Genomic DNA, 20255 nt, shown 5'->3' on the forward strand with positions numbered 1-20255 from the left:
AATGATAGACTATGTACAATACCTTTGCAGGATAGCCTCCTGCTGCTATGTAAAATTTATTTTTTTATTACAAGAGTATTCCCGCTATGTATAGGTGGCAGCATGTTTTTGTTTTTCTACTTATATTCTTTTAAATTAACTTACATATGCTTATTGGGTTTGAATGTGTTTTTTATGAATGGGTAAATGGGCAAATCCAAGAGTGAGTCAGTGGGTGGATGAATAGATGCATGAGTGTAGGAATGATTATAGAGTGCATGTATGATGATGACTTATTGAGTGCCTAAACTCATCAGTCACTGAAGAGGCAGTTTCACTAATAAGCATGACCTGCTGGCTTTACCATTATTTATTTTAAATTATTATCAATAATGGTGCAATGGGTTGAGCAGAAACTGATAATTCCTGTCACATTGAACTATAGACCTTCACATGATTCTTTGGGTTGTCAGTAACTGCCATCCAATGATCCACTCCATAACATAGTTTGCCACAGAACATGTACACATTAATATTGTCACATATAACATACCCACCATGTTATCAAAGAGAATGCATGTCCGTTATGTTGTGCCAAGGGAATATATAGCAGTATTTAATTATTGTATTATGTAGGATGGCCAGTGCTCTTGCAAGAGAGCTAGACAGCATTCCTCTCCCTTTGTTGATGTCTCCTTAGTCTTGCCTGTCTTTGTTTTTTCTCTCTTTCAGCATTTCTCTCCTCTGGTTGGGCCTTTTCTCTGTCTTACCACGCGTCTCATCTCGATTTCGCTACCCTCCCTGTCCCTCTCCATCCTCCGTCCCTCTCCTCCCACAGAAACTCTCCCTGTTCCACCTTTCCACAGTCCATCCCTTCATTAGGGCTTAGCCCCCTATTTGTCAAAGCTACACTGCGTCTCTCTCCCCTGCCTGTTTTCTTCTGAGCCTCTCTACTCTATTCCCTCATGTTCCGTGTAGCCCTTTCCCCTTACTTTGGTCATTTGTCACGTGTATGCCCCGCTCTGTCCTGTCTCTCCCCTCTCTCCATTCTCTCACTGGCCTCTCTCTATCTCCTCAGTCTCTGTTCTGTCCCACGCCTGTCTAACTTTCCGTGACTCTCTCATTTCTGTAGCCTCCACCAACTCTTGAAAAGTTACACACTTTTAGATTTTGTCTGACCTTAGCAGGGAGAAACGCTGATTTGTAGTTAGTTGCCTTTGGCGTGTTGTTTTCGTCGTTCAACTGAGTGTGTGTTTTTTTTTTTAATCAGGGATATGATTGCAACGGGCTGCGAGGATAAAAATGTCCGCGTTTATTACTTAGCCACAAGCTCTGATCAGCCGCTGAAAGTTTTCACTGGGCACACGGCCAAAGTGTTTCATGTTCGGTGGTCTCCCCTGAGGGAAGGAATCCTTTGCAGCGGCTCTGATGACGGGTACGTATGTAGCACATCTCCAAAGTCTCCCTCCTCATCATTGGTACATCCTACTTTTTCACCTGAAAAGCACCTACGGTGTCAGTCCTTATTTGCAAAACGTGTATCCTGAATTTAGAAAGCACACAACTGAGGAGAAAATATGTGATCTTTTATTGCAAATGTGCGTACCAGGAAATGGGCCTTAGCTAGACGTGTACACCAATAACTAACGCCTACAAAAACTCTTAAATGCCAAGATAAGGCAGAAATGTATTTTGTGACTAGTCTAATACTGTATTTTGTATTCATTTTCAGGACTGTACGAATATGGGATTATACGCAGGATGCCTGTATAAATGTTCTTAGTGGACACACAGCGCCTGTGCGTGGATTGATGTGGAATACTGAAATCCCCTATCTTTTAATATCTGGTAGCTGGGACTACACCATTCGAGTTTGGGACACGAGAGACGGCACCTGCTTGGATACTGTGTATGATCATGGTGCTGATGTCTACGGTATTGTTATTTTTGCTTTTAACATTAGGTATATTTAAAACTAAAATGTATATACACTTTTCGTAGTTTTTTTGTAATGATCAGAAATTTACTAAATAGCTATTTTAGGCTGTCCATGGGTGATTGAAATGTAATATTTTTTTTAACAATAGAGGTGAGCAAAAGAATGAAAGTTGAGGTATATAATTTTGCATTTATCAAGCTCATTTTCTTAATTAGTACCTGTCTGTAGGAAACTGAAATTTTGGGGCAGTTGTCCCTCCACTTTTTGCCCCATTTTTGACTATAGATGCTCTTTTCCAACTCTAATAGGGCACTTAGACCTGCTAACCGGACCTCAGTGCCAGTGCTCTTTCCCCTAAAACAAGTTAACGTCTAATTGTAACCCAATTGGCAAGGACTTTAGCACCCCTATAAGTCCCTAATAAATGGTACATGTGGTGCCTAGGGCATGTCTTATGCCACCCTTGGAGACCCACACACATATTTCATGCAGAATGTAATTGCAGGCTATGTGAAATAGTGCAAACCATTCTGAAAACATGACATGGCACACTCACTGTGTGCCATGCCAAAGTCAATGCATGAAATATATGTATGTCAACCCTACAGCAGGCCTTATAGCGCTAAGGCAGGATGAATTATATTACATGTGAAGGCATATCTGCATGAGGAGGTATGCCCTTGTGTTGCCTAGTTCATTTATTAGATGGAACAAGTGAACAGGGAAGCCATCTTAAGAACATGTACTGGGCATTGCTCATTACGACTTTCCCAGCTACATGATGGCTTTACTGAAACCGATGGTGTTCGGTATCACGGACCTTGTCTTAATAAACCTGTACTGTTGCCAGTACTAGATGTATTATGACATGTAAATGTAAATGTAAATGTTTTTGAGCTTGTAAAGCGCACTGCTACCCGTCCATAGGTCTCCTGGTGCTGTATAACTCTGGGGAACCCGTCCTGGCTTTCCTTGTGGGATGGTCCCTTGCTGGGAGTCCCCAAGGTGGAGCCAGGCATCCCCGGAATTGGTGGGGCCGTTGTGGAGATTAGGCAAGCTAATGCCCAGAGTTGTCGAGTGGAACCCCTGATTAGAGTAAGCACCAAAGCGAGAATTATCGAGTCCGCTGACCAAGGTCCACGACCCTGCCGCGTCGGGAATTGAACCCTGGTCCCGGGCCGACTTCTGCTCTCGGGCCTGCCGCCTCTAACCAGTGAGCCACACTACTCCACATGCACCCAGAGGGTACCTGAGAGGTGCCTCCTGAGAAACCTACCAGTATCTAGTGTGCTGTCTGACTGGTCTTGTCCAGCCTGCCACCACAGACAAGTTTCTGACCCCCTGCAGGTGAGAGCCCACCGACTCTGAGATTAGATACAATGCTTGCTCCAGAGGAAAGTTTTCACACCTCCTACAGGTGATTTAGCATATCAGAACCAAGGTCTTCAAAGCCTCTTCTGCCTTTGATAAGCGACCCCGGCTTCCCCAGACCTGGGAGATGCAATTCCCTGCCCTTAGGCCCATTTGGCACTAAGATAGATAGGACATTAGGTATGCAAGTAGGCGTGTTGCACCACAGAGCTATTCACACCCCTGAGGCGTGCAGCCTGATGTACTCCATGAAAGAAGGATTCCACCAATTTGTTTTTGGTGGAATTAAGACCGCTGGGACAGGGTTATGACCACTCCCCACAGGAAGTGGTTATGTAGGGGATGGAGTGACCCCAAGAGTAAGTAGCCCATTGGCTACTACAGCTCACTCCCTTTAACACCCCTAAATTCAGTATTTAGGTGGCCCCCTGTTGAAGAATGCAAGAACTGTGGACTAGCTGTGGACTTGGCACCAAACCCTGCCTGCTCTTTTCCCGAGAATTGAAAACACCCGACTCGTCCTGCAGTTGTGCAGCCTCCAAATGCCTCAGAGGGCTGCCAGCACTTCGTCAACCAGCCAGCATCTTCCTTGAAGTGGAGGAGCCACTGCCTTGCAGCCTAAAGGCACCAACCACACAATCTGGTTCACCGATCTGTTGACCACTGGGTCCATCGGTGCAGCAGCAGCCCAGGAGCAGGTCACTGAGCGTCCAGAAGGGCAGCCTCATCAATCCATCCAGTCTTTGAAATGCTGATCCACACCGAAGGATCCCTGCACCAATAGCTAGGGTACCGGATCCTGTTGAAAGTACCAAGGTTTGTTTGGGTTCAGTCCGAACACCACTGCCACCAAAGCCAACCTGCACATTGGGGGACTTTAACAGAGGCAAGTCGTCTTCCTATGTTCTTCTCCCTCTGCTGCAGGTGCACTAAGAACTGTAAGAGCCTCAACCTCTATAACCCGCCAGACAAAACGCCTATGCACCTGAGCTCCCCAGTCCCAGTCCATTGAAACAGGACGTGTCTCTGTGGTCTTGAGACCCACAAGTGCCGAGCCCCCCTTTTTGGTTCTTCCTGACTATTCTCCCAGTCTCCACTTGAAGCCTTTCTTTGCTAGTGCTGTTCATCATTGGCTTTAAAGTATAACTTTCGCGGCTCCCACCGCTGAAAGCACCTCTGCACCAGGGCACCCCAGGGCAGGTAACCTTGAACTCTTGGTGTTTTCTTGGACCTTGGCACCTACTTACATTAAGTCCAAAAGAACAGTCCTATAGGTTGTTGGGAAGTGACACTATAACGGTGTATGTTTCTCCCATCGGATGACATTAGCGCGCTCGAGGCTCATGCCTCAAATCTGAGTGCTGTATTTCTATGTTTGTGAAAATCATAAGCTTGAAAAGTACTTACCTAATCTATATGAACTTGGTGTCTAAATCAATATAAAAATCTGTATTATTTTTTATAAATCGGTGTCGGATTTCCTTATTGAGTGTGTGTCTGATTTATTGACTCTGTGTCTGCAACAAATGCCTAACACTCCCCTCTCATACGCCTACGGCTGCTCAACCACACTACCTCAAATAAAGCAACTTGGGATTGTTTAATCAAACCCCTGTACATTATTTAGTGATGCATATACTCTCTACAAAGTGCAGCTCATTTTGGTTCACTATATAGCGAGCCAGCTTCCTACAATGGTGGTTCAGCGGTAAGATACAAGACTTTGTATTTGCTGTACCATTCTGTTAATAAGTGATTCCACTAAGGAATCCACAATTGACTTTAATCAAAAATATTATTCCAAATTTGTGATTTTTTTTCTAAACTTTTTCCAATCTGAACTGTTAGAGCCTTGTGTTTTAATTGTAAATTTAAAAAGGATTTCTAGTCAGTTAAGCCTTAAAAGTCTATTTAGAATTCTTTGATAATTATCTAAAAAGGTCCCAGCTGTACTAAAAATGTCTGGCGGAAAAATTGTGTTCAGGAGCTCAACCTGACCCCTTACTTGCATCTTAGTATGAGGCACTTAAGTAACCACTGTAAGGCCCACAAGATAAAAACTGGCTCCACTTGTACCAAGTTACAGATCCAGGAGCTGCTTGCAGAGTTGGATTCAGCTAAATTAAAAAAGAATCCTGACATTCCTGAAGAGAAGGTAGATGGTGATCAGGCTGTTATCTGTTCTCAAGGGAGCAGTCCCCCTTTCCTAACCAGGGAGGAGGAGGAACCTCTATCCTAAGTGTGACCCTGAGGGAAAGCCAACCAAGGTACAAAGAAGCACTAGTGGACCTAGACCTAGATCTGGAGAGACCAGCCAAAAGAGTCACCCTTGAAGCCAGTTTCATGGTAAAGAGAAAGAAAGGGCAGACACGGGTCTAGCACCCATGAATGGTAGCAGCAACTAAACAAATAGGGTGAGAGAGAGGAAACCTTTGACCTTACAATCCTCAAAGGGATTGTCCCCAAATACATTGAAGATGATGATATAACTAAACGGCCTACAGACTTTGAGAGGGCTTGTAGAATAAGAAGGTTACATCAGTGACACTTGGGCTCTCTAATGTGGGAGCTAGTGTCAAAGTGCAGGGGTAGACTCCTGACACTCAATGAGGTAAATGCCGAGTCCTTTGGCCTCATGAAGGATACCATAATTGAGGGCTTTGGGCTCGCCACTGAAGAGTACAGAATTAAGTTGAGGGAGATTCACAAAACAAACCTCGAGTCAGATCTGGGTAGGTTTTGTTAACTTCTCACTCAAACCACTAGGTGGCAGGATAAAAGGAAACAAGGTGCAGGACTATGAAGGGGTCTATAATGTGATAATGAAGAAGCACATATTAGCCAACTGTACATCAGGCAAGTTACACTTACATCTGGTAGATACATTACTTTCTAGTCCCAGGGAACTAGCTAAGAAAGCTGATGAGTGGGTAAGGACAAGGGTGCCCAAAAAGTACCAGAAGGGTCACTTCAAGAAGGGGGATCAGGCCCACAAAAACAGCAGGAGGGAGGTGGTCAGCCCACCAAAGAATCTCCGTACCCCAGATCCCTAAAAAATAGGAGAGTAGCACCAACCCCAACTCTGGTCAGCAGAGGCAGGGGGACCCAGAATTACAAAAGCACTTGGACTACAGGGTCTGTTTTGACTGCCAGCAGTCAGGTAACTTCAGGGGTGAAGCAGCCTGTTCCAAGAAGGGGATTATCACTGGGCTGGCCAGTGTAACAACATGGGAAGACTCCTCTTATGAGGACGCCTTATTAGCATTTTGCTGGAAGAAAGGTCCAGATGGGAAGTTAGGGGTCCCTGAGGATGGGAATAGGCACTTGCACCCATGCAGCTGAATGGATGGGATCCCTACCAGAAGAGACAGTGAAGATAAGGGTAGTCTCAGGTGAGGTCACAACCAATCCTGTAGCCATAGTTCCCCTAGAGAGGAAGGGTACTCTTATCCTGCATACGGTGATTGTCAGTTCTGACATCCCCTTAGATGGTATCCTGGGCAATGACCTCCCAGAGGTTGGTCTACTCCCAGATGGGGTGCTTGCCCAGGGCACCTCCCAGCCCAAGGATCGAGAGGAGTTACTCCCTGTAGTTGGAAAACTAGGGTCTGAGAGAAAAGGGAAAAAGAAGAGGAAGGGTAGAACACTGCTGCAGAGTTCCCCCTGCACTGACTGAAGGGAGAGTAGAAGAAGGGTGTCTGCCACAGGATGTGGTAGCCCCCTACTCAAAGCAGCAAGAGTGGTTCCAAGAACCCACAGTTACCCCTAAAGCAGCTCAACCACCTGTTAGTGAAGAGCGTATGGTCTGGTTCTGGAGTCTGACAGCTCTCAGTAGCTCTCTGCTGAGTGATGGCCTTTCATGGGGTGAATGTATGACATTGTTCTACATTCTGTCCATCAACTGTGTTTTTTGCAATTTTCACCCAGAGTGGGCTGGGTATGCTCAGACGTGAGTCCCAGGCTCTCCACACCACTGGAGTCAAGTTATCCAGGCTGATGAAGGCTGATAGCCAGAAACCGGTCCTTGGATGCTTGATTCCGGTCTGGGAAAGACATGGCTTGGTAGTTCGGACTGGACTGTTCCCATGAGGCACAGGGTCAGAGCTGATTTGCATATAGCCAGTGTCTAACCCAGGGTGGTGTGGAGTGCAAAAAAATGATGGATTTAGGCCCAGATCCTTGAACTGGGGTGAATGTATGACATTGTTCTACATTCTGTCCATCAACTGTGTTTTTTGCAATTTTCACCCCAAGTGGGCTGGGTATGCTCAGACGTGAGTCCCAGGCTCTCCACACCACTGGAGTCAAGCTATCCAGGCTGATGAAGGCTGATAGCCAGAAACCGGTCCTTGGATGCTTGATTCCGGTCTGGGAAAGACATGGCTTGGTAGTTCGGACTGGACTGTTCCCATGAGGCACAGGGTCAGAGCTGATTTGCATATAGCCAGTGTCTAACCCAGGGTGGTGTGGAGTGCAAAAAAATGATGGATTTAGGCCCAGATCCTTGTACTGGGGTGAATGTATGACATTGTTCTACATTCTGTCCATTAACTGTGTTTTTTGCAATTTTCACCCCAAGTGGGCTGGGTATGCTCAGACGTGAGTCCCAGGCTCTCCACACCACTGGAGTCAAGCTATCCAGGCTGATGAAGGCTGATAGCCAGAAACCGGTCCTTGGATGCTTGATTCCGGTCTGGGAAAGACATGGCTTGGTAGTTCGGACTGGACTGTTCCCATGAGGCACAGGGTCAGAGCTGATTTGCATATAGCCAGTGTCTAACCCAGGGTGGTGTGGAGTGCAAAACAATGATGGATTTAGGCCCAGATCCTTGTACTGGGGTGAATGTATGACATTGTTCTACATTCTGTCCATCAACTGTGTTTTTTGCAATTTTCACCCCGAGTGGGCTGGGTATGCTCAGACGTGAGTCCCAGGCTCTCCACACCACTGGAGTCAAGCTATCCAGGCTGATAGCCAGAAACCGGTCCTTGGATGCTTGATTCCGGTCTGGGGAAGACATGGCTTGGTAGTTCGGACTGGACTGTTCCCATGAGGCACAGGGTCAGAGCTGATTTGCATATATAGCCAGTGTCTAACCCAGGGTGGTGTGGAGTGCAAAAAAATGATGGATTTAGGCCCAGATCCTTGTACTGGGGTGAATGTATGACATTGTTCTACATTCTGTCCATCAACTGTGTTTTTTGCAATTTTCACCCCGAGTGGGCTGGGTATGCTCAGACGTGAGTCCCAGGCTCTCCACACCACTGGAGTCAAGCTATCCAGGCTGATGAAGGCTGATAGCCAGAAACCGGTCCTTGGATGCTTGATTCCAGTCTGGGAAAGACATGGCTTGGTAGTTCGGACTGGACTGTTCCCATGAGGCACAGGGTCAGAGCTGATTTGCATATAGCCAGTGTCTAACCCAGGGTGGTGTGGAGTGCAACACAATGATGGATTTAGGCCCAGATCCTTGTACTGGGGTGAATGTATGACATTGTTCTACATTCTGTCCATCAACTGTGTTTTTTGCAATTTTCACCCCGAGTGGGCTGGGTATGCTCAGACGTGAGTCCCAGGCTCTCCACACCACTGGAGTCAAGCTATCCAGGCTGATGAAGGCTGATAGCCAGAAACCGGTCCTTGGATGCTTGATTCCGGTCTGGGAAAGACATGGCTTGGTAGTTCGGACTGGACTGTTCCCATGAGGCACAGGGTCAGAGCTGATTTGCATATATAGCCAGTGTCTAACCCAGGGTGGTGTGGAGTGCAAAAAAATGATGGATTTAGGCCCAGATCCTTGTACTGGGGTGAATGTATGACATTGTTCTACATTCTGTCCATCAACTGTGTTTTTTGCAATTTTCACCCCGAGTGGGCTGGGTATGCTCAGACGTGAGTCCCAGGCTCTCCACACCACTGGAGTCAAGCTATCCAGGCTGATGAAGGCTGATAGCCAGAAACCGGTCCTTGGATGCTTGATTCCAGTCTGGGAAAGACATGGCTTGGTAGTTCGGACTGGACTGTTCCCATGAGGCACAGGGTCAGAGCTGATTTGCATATATAGCCAGTGTCTAACCCAGGGTGGTGTGGAGTGCAAAAAAATGATGGATTTAGGCCCAGATCCTTGTACTGGGGTGAATGTATGACATTGTTCTACATTCTGTCCATCAACTGTGTTTTTTGCAATTTTCACCCCGAGTGGGCTGGGTATGCTCAGACGTGAGTCCCAGGCTCTCCACACCACTGGAGTCAAGCTATCCAGGCTGATGAAGGCTGATAGCCAGAAACCGGTCCTTGGATGCTTGATTCCAGTCTGGGAAAGACATGGCTTGGTAGTTCGGACTGGACTGTTCCCATGAGGCACAGGGTCAGAGCTGATTTGCATATAGCCAGTGTCTAACCCAGGGTGGTGTGGAGTGCAAAACAATGATGGATTTAGGCCCAGATCCTTGTACTGGGGTGAATGTATGACATTGTTCTACATTCTGTCCATCAACTGTGTTTTTTGCAATTTTCACCCCGAGTGGGCTGGGTATGCTCAGACGTGAGTCCCAGGCTCTCCACACCACTGGAGTCAAGCTATCCAGGCTGATGAAGGCTGATAGCCAGAAACCGGTCCTTGGATGCTTGATTCCGGTCTGGGAAAGACATGGCTTGGTAGTTCGGACTGGACTGTTCCCATGAGGCACAGGGTCAGAGCTGATTTGCATATAGCCAGTGTCTAACCCAGGGTGGTGTGGAGTGCAAAAAAATGATGGATTTAGGCCCAGATCCTTGTACTGGGGTGAATGTATGACATTGTTCTACATTCTGTCCATCATCTGTGTTTTTTGCAATTTTCACCCCGAGTGGGCTGGGTATGCTCAGACGTGAGTCCCAGGCTCTCCACACCACTGGAGTCAAGCTATCCAGGCTGATGAAGGCTGATAGCCAGAAACCGGTCCTTGGATGCTTGATTCCGGTCTGGGAAAGACATGGCTTGGTAGTTCGGACTGGACTGTTCCCATGAGGCACAGGGTCAGAGCTGATTTGCATATAGCCAGTGTCTAACCCAGGGTGGTGTGGAGTGCAAAAAAATGATGGATTTAGGCCCAGATCCTTGTACTGGGGTGAATGTATGACATTGTTCTACATTCTGTCCATCAACTGTGTTTTTTGCAATTTTCACCCCGAGTGGGCTGGGTATGCTCAGACGTGAGTCCCAGGCTCTCCACACCACTGGAGTCAAGCTATCCAGGCTGATGAAGGCTGATAGCCAGAAACCGGTCCTTGAATGCTTGATTCCGGTCTGGGAAAGACATGGCTTGGTAGTTCGGACTGGACTGTTCCCATGAGGCACAGGGTCAGAGCTGATTTGCACATAGCCAGTGTCTAACCCAGGGTGGTGTGGAGTGCAAAAAAATGATGGATTTAGGCCCAGATCCATGTACTGGGGTGAATGTATGACATTGTTCTACATTCTGTCCATCAACTGTGTTTTTTGCAATTTTCACCCCGAGTGGGCTGGGTATGCTCAGACGTGAGTCCCAGGCTCTCCACACCACTGGAGTCAAGCTATCCAGGCTGATGAAGGCTGATAGCCAGAAACCGGTCCTTGGATGCTTGATTCCGGTCTGGGAAAGACATGGCTTGGTAGTTCGGACTGGACTGTTCCCATGAGGAACAGGGTCAGAGCTGATTTGCATATAGCCAGTGTCTAACCCAGGGTGGTGTGGAGTGCAAAAAAATGATGGATTTAGGCCCAGATCCTTGTACTGGGGTGAATTTATGACATTGTTCTACATTCTGTCCATCAACTGTGTTTTTTGCAATTTTCACCCCGAGTAGGCTGGGTATGCTCAGACGTGAGTCCCAGGCTCTCCACACCACTGGAGTCAAGCTATCCAGGCTGATGAAGGCTGATAGCCAGAAACCGGTCCTTGGATGCTTGATTCCGGTCTGGGAAAGACATGGCTTGGTAGTTCGGACTGGACTGTTCCCATGAGGCACAGGGTCAGAGCTGATTTGCATATAGCCAGTGTCTAACCCAGGGTGGTGTGGAGTGCAAAAAAATGATGGATTTAGGCCCAGATCCTTGTACTGGGGTGAATGTATGACATTGTTCTACATTCTGTCCATCAATTGTGTTTTTTGCAATTTTCACCTCGAGTGGGCTGGGTATGCTCAGACGTGAGTCCCAGGCTCTCCACGCAACTGGAGTCAAGCTATCCAGGCTGATGAAGGCTGATAGCCAGAAACCGGTCCTTGGATGCTTGATTCCGGTCTGGGAAAGACATGGCTTGGTAGTTCGGACTGGACTGTTCCCATGAGGCACAGGGTCAGAGCTGATTTGCATATAGCCAGTGTCTAACCCAGGGTGGTGTGGAGTGCAAAAAAATGATGGATTTAGGCCCAGATCCTTGTACTGGGGTGAATGTATGACATTGTTCTACATTCTGTCCATCAACTGTGTTTTTTGCAATTTTCACCCCGAGTGGGCTGGGTATGCTCAGACGTGAGTCCCAGGCTCTCCACACCACTGGAGCCAAGCTATCCAGGCTGATGAAGGCTGATAGCCAGAAACCGGTCCTTGGATGCTTGATTCCGGTCTGGGAAAGACATGGCTTGGTAGTTCGGACTGGACTGTTCCCATGAGGCACAGGGTCAGAGCTGATCTGCATATAGCCAGTGTCTAACCCAGGGTCGTGTGGAGTGCAAAAAAATGATGGATTTAGGCCCAGATCCTTGTACTGGGGTGAATGTATGGCATTGTTCTACATTCTGTCCATCAACTGTGTTTTTTGCAATTTTTTTGGGCCTTTCATGGCAGCACTGTGCTTGGCCTGGAAAGCAGACCCCATGGCCAAAAGCAATGTAGGTGCCCAGACCCTGCTTGTCATTGTGGGGTTACTCAAGTGTTGGCTAACCCCTGTGGGCAAGTAAGAGGTTACTAGCAAAGTTAGGGATAGCAGAGGTGGGCACCTCACTACCAAAGCTAAAAGGGGAAGAAAGAGACTGAGAACCCTGCAGTGGCAGCACAGTTCAAATTGGGTCCTATTGCTGTTGAGATGGGTTAATTGCCCAGGGGCAGTGACATTGACAGGAGGATGTAAGGCAGAGTAGGCCCTGCAACAATACAGCATGTTTCCTTACTCTCCTCCTCACCTGACAGTCTAGGAAAACTCTCTCAGTTGAGACTGAGTCTCTTGGGCTGTTGTCTGGGGTGGGGGATAGGAAACTGGAATTTTGTTCCCTCCACTTTCTCCCCGATGTTTGACTACTAGATGATGGTTTTCAACTCTGGCAGTGCACTGAGGCCTGCTACCCATACCTCAGTGCCAATGTGTCTAATTATAACCAATTGGAAAGGACTTTAGCACCCCTATAAGCCCCTAGTGAATGGTACCCCTAATGGACCCACACACAAATTACATGCAGACTGCCGATGCAGACTGTGTGAAATATTGCAAACCATTCTGAAAACATGACTTAGCACACTCACTGTGTGCCATGCCATGTAATATATGCTGGTCGCCCCTACAGCAGATCATGTAGCCTAAGGCAGAGCGCAGTATATTACATGTGAAGGCATATCTGAATGAGCAGGTATGTCCCTGTGCTGTCTAGTTCAATTACTAGATGGTACAAGTGAACTGGGAAGCCATCTTTAATATATGTATTAGGCACTGAACATTACGAGTTCCCCTGCTACATAATGGCTTTACTGAAACGTATTGTGTTTGGTATCAAACACCTTGTCTTAATAACTCTGAACTGTTGCCAGTACTAGATTGATTATGATATGCACCCAAAGGGCACCTTAGAGGTGCCCCCTGAAAAACCTACCAGTAGCTAGTGTGCTAGCTGACTGGTCTTGCCCAGCCTACCTCAACTGACATCTCAAAACCCTCATACTAGGTCTTCCATGGCTTACACTAGCTCATCTCGAAACCTTTCACAATTACCTATCCATAGCTTCAATAAAGAAATAAATAGGCTGTTTAGGATTCAATTAATCTCCTTCTCACTTGATAGAGTTAAATTAATAGCACTTTTGAAAATGAGAAGAAGATGACTGAAAGCTGGACAAAAAGACGCGTATCAGATTGTAAATAGATTGACTTAGAGATGCTGTTTGCTCAAAGAATTCGATAAAAGTCTAGGGGATTATTGCGGACTGTTGTGGGCAAGGGTTATATCCCACTCCTCGCCCATTAGGGAAGATCTATGGAGTAGCTTTATCCGAGGTATATACAACCAACTCGGAAGATGTATTTTTGGGTGACCATCCCCCTGGCCATGAGAGGGAGGCAGTGACTTATGGTCTGCCTTATTGTCTGCCCCCTAGAGATGAGATCGTGATCTCAATCTATTCTTTGAGAACTTCCGGAGCGATGCGACCAGATGAGATCCCGATCTTGGTTTTAAAAAGTGAAGCCAATGTTTGGGCAACCATTTTATCTCCAGTCTTTGAATATTAATATTACAAACATACGATGACTTTATCTTCTGCAGGGAGTGTAATTATTCCACTTTATAAAAAGGGAAACTGTAGTCCACCTAATAATTATCGACAAATTCCTTTGTTTGATGACATGGGTAAGGTCTTCCTACTGGATCATCATCAGTTATGGGTTGGTTAGGAATCCATTATACCATTAGAGCAGTCAGACAAATCATAGCACCATGGACAATATTACAGTCCCGCGAATTATTATAGAAAAATATGTTTTAGACAGAGGTCCCCCAGTTTATGCTGCTTTTATCAACTTTTCTACAGCGTTAGATAAAGTTGATCGTCCTACCTTATGGAAAAAGCTGCATGAACTAGATATGCCTGAGACCTTATTATGTTTAATTATTGGCTTGCACTGTTCTACCTAGTGTTAGGGCCTGCTGGGAGGAGATGGGGGGCCTATCTGCCGTGTTCCCAACAAAAATCGTTTTAAACAGAGCTGCTTGTTGTCCCTGCTGCTACTTTCCCTTTATATATGCGATTTACCAGCTGCACTGGTTAATGGCTCATGATATTCTCTATGTATTGGGGTCGCTCAGTGTCCTGTCTGTTATACGCGGATGATATACGAGGTCTTGATCTTATGCCTAATGGGTTAAAAAGCCACCTCGCTGCCCTACAGCAGTACACAGGGTTTCACTTTCTGAAAATTAACATTGCTAAAAGCAAAGTCTTATGTTTTTGGGGCAAAAGTCTGCGTAACTACTCAAATTACTCCTGGTACCTTGATCTGTAAGGCTAAATCCCAGGGTAAGGTTTTGTTTTACAGAGGAATGGGCCAGATACTTTTTTCCCACCTACTTACTATATTTAAATACAAAATCCTTGCTACCTTATTTGTTGCAGTGGAATTACTTGATGTTCGGAAATGTGGTATCCAAGAAAAAATTGAAGGGCAAATTCTGAGGCACTTATACGCAATTAATACCCTGGGTGCAGTTGTACCCTCAAGACTTGAATTTGGGTTAAAAAGTTTATTTGTGCTAGGTCAGGTGGGAGTGGTTCATTGGGGTCATCATGTATTGAGAAGCAATTCTAACTCATTAAGAGTTATATGTGTAAAGAGATGTTTTCAATGAAAAAGAAAATATCCACATATTTTTAGGAAATTTTCATATGCTTTACGCTTGTTTAACATTGTTTTATGTCTGTAACCCAGTTAAAAGCGCATCTTGACCTGACCTCTTCTTTCTTAATTTTCATCTGGACACCAGGGTTAGTCGTAAAAAAGAAAAATTTGGAATGGTATGAAATTCTTGAAAAAATGCAACAATATTTGACTTGAAACATGGATCACTGTCCCAGGCATTTATTTTTACACTACTACGCTAAATATGTTACCCTTTAAAGTTTTAACTTCTAAATGGTATAAATCATCTAGTATATGCAATTTTTGCAATAATGGTGTCCAACATTTGAAACACGTTATTTATTTGTCTCACCTTCTTAATATATTGAGTAAGTAAGTAAGTAAATATTTATTGTACAATTTAATAAAAGCCTTTACAAAAAGAAGATTGCTCAACTCAAAACAAATTCATAAAAATAATGCACTAAAATTTCATCACGTTTGCAAATGAAAGAGCTATGGGAGGATTTGGCCCAGTTTTTCCTTTTCAGATTGGATGAGCCTTCCTCCGACAGAATGTCTATATCAACAAGTGTGCTTTAGTCAATCCTTAGTCCAAAGGTTGTGATATAAAAACATAGATTAAAAGAATTTACGAATTGCATTTATATTTAAAAGACACATAATTAATAGTTGCATTTAGGATTGTTTAAAATTTTATGATATAGATACCACTAGTCCTTCTTGTCCTTGGCCTTTCCAAAGCCTAATAGTGTTCAAGGCAATGAAAAAAAAGTTTTATTGTGTCAGGCATTTCCCCGGTGTAAAAAAAGAAGAGGCCAAACTCGGGACCAGCCAGGGTAAGCCCTTAATTTAGAGCTGTTTTATGGTGAGCCAGATCTCTTCATTTTCTCCTCTGCCGCCACAATAAATTGCACAAACCGGCATGCCAGCTTTAAGTCTCCTCCACCAAAGCAAGCCTTCACTGCTTGCCTGCAGGTTCTTATCCCCTTGGTGTTAAGGATAGATTTCAGAAACAAGCGTTGTTCTAGGTCCAGACCGTAGCATATGCAAAGTAGATGCATGATGCTCTCTTCTGCTTCCCCGCAGACGCGGCACTGAGTTTTTTCTGCGATTCGCTTCCATGGTGGTAGATGCGGGAGGACAGGAAGAATTCCCAATTGAAACCCGAGGTATTTCTCTTTTAGCCTCCTACTGAAGCCCGCACGCAGGTAATCTTGAGGGCCAGGTGTTGTATAACTCTGCAACACGCACCAACCATGGGACCTTCTCCTGAGCATTTCTTTGTCTTCGAGTACTGATAGCTTTCTTACTGTCTTATTTACCAAAGACTTAAATCTGTTCTGCATTCACATAGCTGCCCAGAGTTCCTTCAGGCCTAGGTGGTTTATGGATACGGTCAGGTAATCCTTTGGGGTGCAAGCTCTGCTTGAAATTATCTCTTTCCAAAAGTGGAAATTCAGAGAGCACTTATTTTTAGCTTCTGATCTTAAACCAGCATTTCACATAAGCAGCGTTGCAGGCTATTTTTTGTGACTGTAGGCCAAGCTCCAGCCTGATTTGCGCAGGAGAGACATAATTTGGTAGGCTAAAGATTATTCTTGCTGCTCTTAGCACAGTTTGTTCCTTTTTAAAAAAAAATTTTTTTTTTCTTTTCCTCATATTCCATTATTGGAAGTCTTGATGTGAAACTGGCCGCCTCTATACAGTTAGTCGTCCTGGTCCGGCCCTAATTTCGTTGACCACTGGTAAGATAGCAGGCCTGATCCCTCAAGTAGCCACTGCTTTCCCAGTTCAACTCCATTTCACACCGTGATTTGGGGCCCTGTGTTACTTTGAAGGCAAGGAAACCATCAGGGCTCCATTTAAATCATAGAAAAAAAAAAAGACGAGAAAAAGAAGAAAAAAAAACATTTAAATCATAGGGAAACCATTCACTTGTCCTGCCATGCCACTAGGGCCGCCCAGATCTTGACAAAACTTGTGGGGTCACATGCCATGTCAGATTTACTTGTAGAAATAATGTGTTTTAAGCAACTTGAAAAGGTAGAGGAAATTGGATCCTTCCTGGCTCCACAGATTTCGCGCCTTGCCAAAAGCATAACATAAAAAACAAATCTCGTACGAAGTTCATTTACCTTATAGTCCATGCACAGCCCAGAAAGGATAGTTCTGGTGTTAAGTTCCAGGGATGCCCGAAGGACTTCTTCCAAAAATTCCCGAATCTTGATCCAGTACTCTCTAATCTCTAGGCAGTCTACGAACATATGGACATCGTCCGCGGCAGGATATCTACATCTTGGACAGTGGTACTCCAAGTTAGAGAATTTAGCCAATTTTTTAGGGGTAATGTAGACCCTATACATAGTGTACAGGTGATTTCTTTTTAATGTAGCAGGCTTTATTACTGCCTGCAAGATGACAAAAGAATCAGACGATAGATCTTTAATATTTCCACTATTCGGGTTTAAGACATTACCCCAAAGTTTTTGTATCTCTGGTTCATTAACGATTTCAAGGTCAAGCATAGCTGAGTACCAAAATGAGATTTGATTTTTCCACCTTCCAGACCTAGATACTGAATCAAATTTCGGGTTTGGATCGTTAGAGTCCCATGTTCTAGTCGACCACCATCCAGATAGCTGGTAATATTTAAATCTGGTGAGAGTTCCCCCAGTCAAGTTAGAAAGAGCCTCCCAGCTTAAAAGCTGTGCACCATCCTGTAAATCACCCCAACATTCCAGTTCTGCTAACCTCAGGGGTCGGGACAGTTGATCATCCAGACAGACAGGAGTCCCAGGGGAGTCCCAGATCGGGGCCTGTGATGCGTAATATGGGATATCAAGCCTTTTCCTGATGAATACCCAATTTTTTAGGGCTGCCCCCAGAATCTTGAGCCTCACCTTCTTATAAAACTTGGGGTCCCCAAATTTAAAAAGAAAAAAATCTTGTCCCTGCGGGATGTCTTGCAATAATGCTGAAAAAAGTATGCCTTGAGAGGATAGATCAATTTTACCGGCTAATAATCTGAAGTTTTAAAAATGAAATGCATGGCAATACACGAATAAGTCGGGGAGAGCCAACCCTCCTGTTCCTAGGCTTCTCCTGAGCTTCTTCCATGATATTCGAGGAGATTTTGAGTTCCAAATAAAGGATCCTAGTTTCCTTGTAGTTTTTTTATGGCAGGTGTGTGGAAGGATAGTGGGATGGAATTAAACAGGAACGTTATTTTTGGCAGAATGATCATCTTTATTAGATTAACTCTCCCAAAGAACTTTAAAGGGAGAGATGACCATCTCTGAAGAAGGGTACAGACATCAATCAATCAATCAATCAATCAATACATTTATAGAGCGCACTACTCACCCGTAGGGTCTCAAGGCGCTAGGAGGGGGGGTGCCGTTACTGCTCGAACAGCCAGGTCTTGAGCTTCTTCCTGAAGGAGAGGTGGTCTTGGGTCAGGCGCAGGTCGGTCGGGAGGGAGTTCCAGGTCTTGGCGGCCAGGTAGGAGAAGGACCTTCCTCCTGTTGTCGCTCTTCGGATGCGTGGGACGGCGGCGAGGGCGTGGCTGGATGATCTGAGGTGGCGCTTGGGAGCGTAGAAGTTGATTCGGTTGTTGAGGTAGCTCGGGCCTTGGTCGTGTAGGGCTTTGTGTGCGTGGGTGAGGAGACGGAAGGTGATTCTTTTGTTGACGGGGAGCCAGTGCAGGTCTCTCAGATGTCCGGAGATGTGGCTGTTTCGTGGGATGTCGAGGATGAGTCTGGCTGAGGCGTTCTGGATCCGCTGGAGTCTCTTCTGGAGCTTGGCGGTGGTTCCGGCGTAGAGGGCGTTGCCGTAGTCCAGTCGGCTGGTGACGAGGGCCTGGGTGACAGTCTTCCTGGTCTCGGTGGGGATCCACCAGAAGATCTTCCGTAGCATGCGTAGGATGTTGAAGCATGACGAGGAGACGGCGTTGACTTGTCTGGTCATGGAGAGGGAGGAGTCCAGGATGAAGCCCAGGTTGCGTGCGTGGTCCGTCGGTTTGGGTGCGGTGCCCAGGGCGGGGGGCCACCAGGAGTCGTCCCAGGCGGAGGGCGAGGAGCCCAGGATGAGAAAGACATGGCTTGGTAGTTCGGACTGGACTGTTCCCATGAGGCACAGGGTCAGAGCTGATTTGCATATAGCCAGTGTCTAACCCAGGGTGGTGTGGAGTGCAAAAAAATGATGGATTTAGGTCCAGATCCTTGTACTGGGGTGAATGTATGGCATTGTTCTACATTCTGTCCATCAACTGTGTTTTTTGCAAATTTTTTTTTGGCCTTTCATGGCAGCACTGTGCTTGGCCTGGAAAGCAGACCCCATGGCCAAAAGCAATGTAGGTGCCCAGACCCTGCTTGTCATTGTGGGGTTACTCAAGTGTTGGCTAACCCCTGTGGGCAAGTAAGAGGTTACTAGCAAAGTTAGGGATAGCAGAGGTGGGCACCTCACTACCAAAGCTAAAAGGGGGAGAAAGAGACTGAGAACCCTGCAGTGGCAGCACAGTTCAAATTGGGTCCTATTGCTGTTGAGATGGGTTAATTGCCCAGGGGCAGTGACATTGACAGGAGGATGTAAGGCAGAGTAGTCCCTGCAACAATACAGCATGTTTCCTTACTCTCCTCCTCACCTGACAGTCTAGGAAAACTCTCTCAGTTGAGACTGAGTCTCTTGGGCTGTTGTCTGGGGTGGGGGATAGGAAACTGGAATTTTGTTCCCTCCACTTTCCCCCCGATGTTTGACTACTAGATGATGGTTTTCAACTCTGGCAGTGCACTGAGGCCTGCTACCCATACCTCAGTGCCAATGTGTCTAATTATAACCAATTGGAAAGGACTTTAGCACCCCTATAAGCCCCTAGTGAATGGTACCCCTAATGGACCCACACACAAATTACATGCAGAGTGCCGATGCAGACTGTGTGAAATATTGCAAACCATTCTGAAAACATGACTTAGCACACTCACTGTGTCCCATGCCATGTAATATATGCTGGTCGCCCCTACAGCAGATCATGTAGCCTAAGGCAGAGCGCAGTATATTACATGTGAAGGCATATCTGAATGAGCAGGTATGTCCCTGTGCTGTCTAGTTCAATTACTAGATGGTACAAGTGAACTGGGAAGCCATCTTTAATATATGTATTAGGGACTGAACATTACGAGTTCCCCTGCTACATAATGGCTTTACTGAAACGTATTGTGTTTGGTATCAAACACCTTGTCTTAATAACTCTGAACTGTTGCCAGTACTAGATTGATTATGATATGCACCCAAAGGGCACCTTAGAGGTGCCCCCTGAAAAACCTACCAGTAGCTAGTGTGCTAGCTGACTGGTCTTGCCCAGCCTACCTCAACTGACATC

General features: G+C 45.8%; 1 protein-coding gene across 2 annotated transcripts in view; it reads left to right on the forward strand.

The window, feature by feature from the left end:
- WDR17 (WD repeat domain 17) overlaps positions 1 to 20255 on the forward strand; it is a 953840-nt gene that overhangs the window by 453024 nt on the left and 480561 nt on the right. For both annotated transcript variants that reach the window (XM_078677682.1, XM_078677683.1), the window contains exons 12-13: positions 1250 to 1414; positions 1712 to 1914. In XM_078677682.1, the coding sequence (XP_078533808.1) occupies positions 1250 to 1414; positions 1712 to 1914 (368 nt within the window). The remainder of the gene's footprint in view (positions 1 to 1249; positions 1415 to 1711; positions 1915 to 20255) is intronic.

The sequence above is a fragment of the Lissotriton helveticus genome, chromosome 2_1 (genome assembly GCF_964261635.1).
Source record: "Lissotriton helveticus chromosome 2_1, aLisHel1.1, whole genome shotgun sequence".
Taxonomy (NCBI): domain Eukaryota; kingdom Metazoa; phylum Chordata; class Amphibia; order Caudata; family Salamandridae; genus Lissotriton; species Lissotriton helveticus.